Genomic DNA, 8,324 nt, shown 5'->3' on the forward strand with positions numbered 1-8,324 from the left:
TTTGATGTATTTATTTCTCTTGCAGCAAACCAAGAGGAAGCTGGATGATGCAAATAAACGCCTGGAGTTTCTATATGACAAACTTCGGGAACAGACAGTAAGTTCTGTTGTACTTCCCCCCACCCCTCAATCACGTATGGCCAATGACTTCATTGGTGCAGTACTACTTCTGCAATATGCAGCAGGTGCTTGTTTTTTCTTTGGAAGTGTGCTCCAGATCCATTTATTGGATGTTTGCATGGATTTCTTAGAAAACAGCTAGTTATTGTGCTTGACTCCACACACCTGTGCAGACTTTGCAGTGTTTTGAGGTTGTCATGAGTTTTGTGGTGCTGTGCTGAGCCAAAGAGCAGAGCTCCTTGCAGCAGGCACTGTTTCTCTGCTCCAGGAAGAAACTGAGACACACAGCCTGGGGTCAAAACAGAACCCAGGAGACTTCCATGTTGGAGGCTCACTGACTTCACTGGAAGGCAGATGTGCAAGTACTTTTGAAGATTTGGTAATTTTTCCAAAGCCTTCCAGAAGGCTTTGGCAGAACAAAGGACTGTGCTTAAATGTCTTAGTACCTTAAGATTAGAGTGATGTAATCCTCTTGTTGTCCATGTTTGCTGAGCAATTAACTTTACCCAAAGATGTAAAAGCTCAGTAGGTTTTTCTAGTGCCAAGAGTCTGTCACAGCAGGTCTCCCACCCCAGAGAGTTGCATCCAGGGGCTGGCAGGGAAGGCTTGCAGGGCATAGCAGTACTGCAGAGAAGGTCCATGCTGGTTGAAGTCTGTTGTTAGACTTCCCAGTGACTGTTCCCAGTGTGGTGCAGCTCTGAAGATAGCTGGCTCCAACAAAAGGAACTAATTGTTCCAACTTCCTGAGGGCCAAGTGCCACACTCGGAATTTCTCTCTTTCTAGTTTTTCCTTTGTGCTGACCTGCCTTGCCTGCCTTCCTTGCAGCTCTCTCCAACCATCATCAGTGGCTTGCACAACATCGTGAAGAGCATCGAAACCCGCAACTACCAGGAGGGACTGAACATCCACACACACATCGTCAGCACCAGCAACTTCAGCGAGACCTCTGCTTTCATGCCAGTCCTGAAGGTCGTCCTCACCCAGGCCAACAAACTGGGGGTGTGAGGTAGCCCTGCACTTGCAAAGCCCTGGTGGTTGCTTTCCCAAAGAAGTGCATTTCTACGGCAGACATGCGGGAAATGGACCAAGCGCTCGTCCTCACAGCATGGCGCAGTAGAGCTGGCAAATGGCATTACACTCTCCCTGCAAAGTACTTTGTTCTAGAAGGGCTGTGGAGCCCTGGTGCTTTTCTTCTTATTTTAATCCTTTCCCCACCCCTAATGATTCTCATCTACAAATAGTATATTTAATGGATGATGCCCCACGTTGTCAATTTTTAGGTGCATGTTACACTGCTAAACAGTGGCTTTTAATAACAGATGTATGTGTTGAAACAACAAGATAGGTTGTGTATCAGACCCTAAAACAAATTATTCCCTTTCCACCCCACTGTTCCTTATCCACCAGATTAAAAACAGTCTGATCATGTTATAAGTGTATTTGGTCTTTCATTTTATGAAGCTGCTTGCAGTTCTATTATTACAATTTACATGTTAAATTGCTTAATTGTGCACTGGGGCAAATGAGCAAAATAAAAGCTAATGTGATATTTTCAATAAATGTAAATTTATTAAAATTTGTCTTTATGAACTGCAATGGAGAGATTTTGAACCTGGAGTACAGTGGGGCTGCTGTCTGTTGTGTCCTGGGCATGAGAATACTTCTGTTTTTCCTCTTTTTATCACTAAAGCTCTGTGTAGAACACAGAAAGAACAGCAGTTGGAAGAAATGTCTGGATTTTGGAAATAAAAGAAGCAATTTGGCATGAAAACTCCCTAAAATCTCAGTGCCAGTGGACTGTAGCTTTGGCAATGCACACTGCAAGAAATAACATCTAAATAACAATGTAAATCACTGGTGACTTCTGTGACTTCAAACAGATTTGTCAGGCAAAACAGTTTTATTTCCTTTCCAGCATTTTCTTACTTCATAAGCTTTTAAAATTGGTGAACACAAAGCATCAGTTTGGAGTTACCTTATTTGAGGAGTCTAAACAACAATTGGAGTAAATTTTTTGATCTAGGTTACAGGTTTCTAAGCAGTGTTACAAGTACTCTTGTGTAAGTATACTTAGTATAGCAGTACCTCTGTGTCTTGATTCAAGGTAGAAAAGTTTTAAAAGAAGACACATTCAAAGGTAAACAGGAATAAAATTTTAAAAAACCACCTCAGCAGCGTGAAAAGCAAGTGTGCTGGGCTGGCCTGAGGTTTCTGTGATGCATTGCTCAGCAAGGAAAACAAAAAGCAGTCTCAGTACGTACTTTCAGGACCAAACCAGCAGATAGGAGGTAATGCTAGAGGAATGCAGGAGCTGGCCTTGTATATGCTCTCTCTGAGTGTTTTTGGGTGTTCTGGACATGGAACAGGAGGGGTGGCAAGCACTGTGAAGGACAGGCAGCTCGTCCATATTTTGGGAAGCTGGCTGTTTCTGGCAGTGACAACTGAGGAGACTGATGGTGGTGGCAGAAGGGGATGCCCTCCAGTAGGTGCAGGGTCGTGGGCAAAAGCACTGCTGTAAAGTGGAAGCTCATAAGTTGGGAACAAGAGCAAGCAGCAGCGTGTGAGAGTAACTGGCTGGGAATATCTCCTGTGTGAGATGTGGCTTTGTAAAAGCCATGGAATGTTTAATGACACAAACCTTCATGAGACTTGCATCTGTGTCACAGAGGATGCCAAATGAGAAGGGGCTCGGCAAGGCACACATGCTAGGGACAGGACTGGAGAGTTTATTGAATGGGAAGAGATTAAATAAACTTTGCTTGTTCCCCTTGTGAAGAGCACAAGGGAATTGGGTTCATTGGGACTAGAGAGCAGTGTTAGCATGAGAATAAATGTGGTATGAGCTGGCCATGTGTAGGTTTGGTCTGGAAATTGAAGTGGTCAAAAATGAGACCACCAGATCAGAGGGAAACACTGGGGGGTTTTGAGGTGATCGTATCCTAAGAGTACCCTGATGTCACCCTATGGCCTGGACACTGTGTCAGCAATGGAGTAATCCCCTCTCCCTGCTGAAAGGAAAGCTGTCTTCCACCTCAGCCATCATCAGGAGCTCAGGACAGGAAAACTGCACTGCCTGAGTATGTAACAGGAGGGGATGCAAAAATCTGAAATCTGCTGCTTCTCTCCTGAGAGCAGCTGAGATGAATTATTGGTTATGCTGCCGTCTGTTCATATCTTCAAGGAATGCCAAGCAATTAGCCACCCATCTGATGGGATAAATGCAAACGGCCATCTTCATTTCCAGAAGGCAATGAAGCCCTGCCAAGTTATGCTGGTAAAATAATTTGGCCCCAAATAGCCTAATTTTGATCTCACTGAGTGAGAAGAGATTTATACCTTTATAACACCAACCAAGCTGCTCCTCTTTGTAGCCACCCAAGGCTACAGGATTGTAAGAAGAAGGGATGGAAGGAAATTCAAGGATGTAATCAGAACAGCATGGGTGTTGTCTGATGGCAGCTGACATGGGGGGTACCTTGCTACTTCAGCGGTCACCATCCAAGCAAAAGGGCCAGCAGGGAAGGGCAGAGTTAATGCATTTGTGTGCTATTTGCTGGAGACAGGTGGGGATGTAACAGGGGCAGTGCTGCAGAGAGGGCTGGCTGCAGGCAGGACATCCAAGTTAAGCACTTGAGTGAAAACCTTTTTGTGCTTGTAAAGCTCTGTAATGGATTTGCCTTGGATTTGCTGGCAGAGGTCCAAGGTCAGCATTAGACAGGAATGTTGGATATTGTCTTTAATTGCTGCTGCCTTTCTAGCCTGTGCTAGGTTTACATCAGATTTGTCCTGTGTTGTGCCTTCTGGACAACGCAGCTCCCAAACATAAAGTCTGGGAATGCGGGTTTACTGTTCAGTGCCTTGTTTTCTCTGCCCAGAAGGAAGCATGTGCTACACAGACCAGGCTAATGAGAGACAAGGGAGAGGGGTCTTGCTGCCAGAGCTGTTTCCCCAAAAAACTATGGAGGGGAAACATGGCAGAGCCAGCATGCAGAGCAGTGGCACCACTCCCCAGAGTTCTGCAAGCTGCCCTCAGCTTCATCCTCACGTTCACCACTGTGCTGGTACGTGGCTTCAGCAACACCAACCCCACTGTGTCATCAGCCTGGCTGGGGACACTGCTATGCCTGAGAGGGGAAATAAAGGGTATCCTGAGTCAGAGATTTCCCTCCCCTGCACCCCTCCCCACTACCTTTGATCCCACCCAGCTCCAAAGTGTTCATTGTTCTGAAGCGTCCATTGCAAAGGCAGAGCAGCAGGTATAGAGCCAGCAATGGCTCAAAGCTAAAGGGAAATCCAGCCGAACATCTGCCACCAGCTGACAGCACCTCCCCTGCAGGGAATGCTCAGTGTCCTGTTGAGGTGCCTGGTGCTGAGCTGAGTCGCTCAGCCTTGAACAAGGGCCAAGGCCACTGCCAGAGAATACTGAGGAATCCAATAAATAATGTACTGAGAGCAGGCACAGTTGCAACATGTCCAGTCTCAAATGGGTAATCTCCCAGCCTTGACTTGCTGTATGATGAGTTGATCATTCCCGTGTTTCCTCTGACGATCCTGCAGATCCAACAGATACATCAAGTCGCCAGTCGGCAGGGATCCATGGATACATTTAATGCAATCCTCACCCAAAAGAGGCTAAACTGATTAAATTCCTATGAGCTTTAGAGCTGCAAGTTATCCAGAAGAGCATCTAATTAAAAGGGGCTTTATTAAGAACTACTCTAAAAAGGCAGTTGCAGCTGATCTCACCCAGTAAGTCCATGCCTTCCTGGACAGCATACAGAACGCTCCTTGGTAAATTGTGGCTCAAATTCTTTGCCAGGTACACAAGAAGCACTTCAATCCACCAACATTGATCACATATTCCTTCTCCCTCTGATGTTTTAGGCTTTGTTTCCTTCTTTACCTAAAGTGTTCATTTGAACAATGCTTTGGGGTCATTACTTCATTTTTCATGGCAAGAGAATAGAAAAAAATAGGCCACTGGTGACAACATGTTAAATAGCTCTGCAGTGAAATGTGATGGTAGCAGTCAGGACTGAGTGCCATTAAAATGATACTCAATGTTCACATGAACCTTTCATCATCGCTGCCTTCTTTCTTTCTTCCAGGCAGAGAATTCTAGAAGAATGTTCAGAATATATGAAAAACAATCTCGGGTTTAATTATGTGCTCTCTGCTGATTCAGTTGCCTCAGGAGGTGTAGTTAGAAATTAATTAGCTCAGCAGACTAATGTGCTTTGTAGCAATATCACTCATAAAACCACGCTCTGCTGGATCCAGGCCCATCAGGAGGTGAGGCCAGTGCTGTGCCAAGACCCACTTGGGATGGAGACGAGCTGGTGTCTGCCTCCTCCTGCCACACCACTCTCAGACCCTGGCAAAAGCCTCCCTCTGAACTCCTTTGGCTTTCTAAGGTAGTGAAGGTCAGGTCAAATAACTGGAAATGGACAAATAAATTCTGGAGCTATGCAACATTAGTGCCCAGTTTTTGCTGTTTCTTAAACCTTTGTGAAAGTAAAAAATGTGAAGACATTACAAAGCCTTTCAGGCCCTTCGCAGCCTCAGCTCCAGAGGACCATGCCAGCCTGGCACACCCCAGTAAGGCAGAGAGCCTGTAGGTCTCGTGTTAGTCAGCAGTAAGGATTTTTGATGGAACAGGCATCAACCTGACAAGCTGCTGCTGCCCACCCACGCACTGACACACAGAACAAAACAGGTGGGGGCCATGCGCAGGTTTGAGTGGATTCCCCCGTGCTTCTCCCTGAAAAGTGAGAAAACAGGCTTTGTCTAAGGGGCAGTACCTAACTCCAGCAGCAGTGCTGAATCCTGAAGCCCTGCAAGTCCATGATGGTTTCTGCTGGAATAGGAAGCTCCACAAGATTTAGGTCTTTGTCCTTTGTTCTTGCGTTGGTTGACTGACACTCAGTTGTGTTGGCAGAGTGACCTGTAACCTCCTTCCTCCCAGCAACACAGAAGAATCTTTGTGGCACAGAGACGGCTGTCCCCATCAGCAGTGGGAATGTGCCAGTGAGGTATTCCCAGGCTGCTGTCCAGGGCAGCATTTCACACCTCGGTGCAGATGATGGATGAGCCCTCTCTCGCTGGCGAGGCTGAGAGGATGTGTGATCACTTGCGGGGTGCACCCAAGCACTACTCAGAGCCTGTGCCAACGTGTTCAGCAACCTGGTGGAGCATTTCAGCGAAGTTCAGAAAGGCAGGCTCAGTCCCAGGGGGAATTACACGCTTGCCTGCTTCCTGTGAGTGGATTTGAGTCTTTAGTCCAGCCCTCTCACCCAATCAGTGAGATTTGAGCAAGAGCTGTGTGAGGCAGACCACACAGTGAGATCGTTTGAAGGCAGTGCACAAGAGAGCAAAAAGAACTACCTACAGGTCCCCTGGACCCCAGCTCAGTGCCAGGTGCCTCTTCTACCTGCACAGGAAAGGCATTGTTGCAGCAGTGGAGGCCAAACTCAGCGAGCAGACGGACAGGCACGACAACAGAAAGTCCCGCTGGAACTGCCTGCAAAAGCAGGATGTGCAGACAAAAGGGAGGGTGTCATCTTTCTCTCAAAACACTGCCTTGAGTTCTCATTTTCAGCACATCTACATTCACCATTAGGTACAGCAGACGAAACCAAGTTGTTTCCAGATCTCTGAACTACACTCAAGCCTTTTTTTTTTTTTTTTTCAGACTTGCACATCCTTCGCTTTTAAAAATACAAACCCTGGAATGTTTATTGAGAAAATCTCCTTTTAACTCTGTTGCTGTTTTGGTTACAACTCCCCAGGTTTTTTTCTCTAGGCAATTCTGGCTTACTGAGTGTTTTCCAATATTATTTTTTTACCAAGGGAAGTAGGAGTCAGATTTTCAAAATCTTTTCTTTGCATTTCTGGGTACTAGCAAGGCCTTAATCTGAAAGTCCAGACCTCTGTCTGTGGTATGCAGTCCTGACATTATGTAGCCAGGTAGCTTTTTAAAAGAGGGTATAAGTTTTAACAGCATAATGTCCCAAAATGTGCTGCTTCCCAGAGCCACTGCAGTGATCCTGGGACAAATGCTGATGCTGTCACCAAGTTGCCACTGCCTGAGCAGTGATTACTGGAATCAGGGGAATAGTAATGGGCTACACTCATGAGGAATAACACTATGCAGTGACATTCTCAGAGGGGAAACTTTGGTCTGGCTTGGGCTTCCTCTGCTCCTCCATCAGGACCAGCAACTCCATGAGCATTAGGGACCCCTCTGGAGCCAGGTAGGCTGGGTACCACATAATATCCTCCTTACAGTTTTACTGCTGCTCTTGACAAGCCTTCTCTGCATGCAGCCAGCTTCACCTGGAGAGGGGCACGAGGACTTCTCCTTCACAGAAGTTACCCGAGAGTTGTCACCCTAAGCATCAGCACTCCCTGCACCCAGAGGACCTCTGGCCACAGCAGAACATTTTCCATGTCATCTTTGTTCACCCGCTTTCCCTGCTGTGTTGGCTATTCTGTAAGCAAACTGCTGGGGAACTGGAGGTAAATGTGGGGTATTAAACTTAGCATATTGTGTGCAAAGGCTCACAGGGGGAGCCTTCACAGATGTGTTCATCAGTGACTCAAATTAGCTGAAATTCTTGCAAAGCAGTTTGTTTGTGTTTGCCTCTTGCCAGGGTGGCAGGAAATGCCTGTGGAAGGCAGCTGCGAGGCTTCAGTGCCACTTGCTTCTGCCTGAGTGTATAAGACTAACATCTATCCTATGCCTTGCTTTAATAGCGTGCAAAACCAGGTCAGGATGAATGGTTGCATCCTGCCTTTTCAGAGACATGCGCTCCCTGGGTCCCCATATTTCCTTGCTGCCTGGTAACATTCCCATTTCATTCACCTTGGACCTTGACATTCCTGCCTTAAACACTCAGGGCATCCTGTCCGTGGTGTGCATAGGTGAGCTTGGGCTGTGCACTCTCCTCCTGCACGGGTGTGCCCATCAGCAGCTGGGGAGCAGCTGCTGTGCAAGGGATGGGGGCTTCTTTCTGCTCTCAGGCACCAAGACGTGGAAAAATCATTAAAGGATGGAGTGTTCTCTCCTGCCTGCCCCCAACATCAGACTGCAGAGTCCAACCAGGAAAATGAACATCACGTATTAGATCAGTAGTAGGTATACTTGAAATAAGCCTGACAGTTGACCTTGGGCAGCCAGAGGAGGTCAGGGCAGGAAAACACA

The 8,324-nt window shown here is 46.8% G+C and overlaps 1 protein-coding gene across 14 annotated transcripts in view; it reads left to right on the forward strand.

The window, feature by feature from the left end:
* Positions 1–1,555, forward strand: part of SEC31A (SEC31 homolog A, COPII coat complex component) — a 39,550-nt gene extending 37,995 nt beyond the window's left edge. For all 14 annotated transcript variants that reach the window (XM_069012957.1, XM_069012958.1, XM_069012963.1 and 11 more), the window contains 2 exons: positions 26–97; positions 947–1,555. In XM_069012957.1, the coding sequence (XP_068869058.1) occupies positions 26–97; positions 947–1,126 (252 nt within the window). In that variant the 3' untranslated portion in view covers positions 1,127–1,555. The remainder of the gene's footprint in view (positions 1–25; positions 98–946) is intronic.
* Positions 1,556–8,324: the final 6,769 nt, after the last annotated feature.

This window comes from Aphelocoma coerulescens, chromosome 4, assembly GCF_041296385.1.
Source record: "Aphelocoma coerulescens isolate FSJ_1873_10779 chromosome 4, UR_Acoe_1.0, whole genome shotgun sequence".
NCBI classification, from domain to species: domain Eukaryota; kingdom Metazoa; phylum Chordata; class Aves; order Passeriformes; family Corvidae; genus Aphelocoma; species Aphelocoma coerulescens.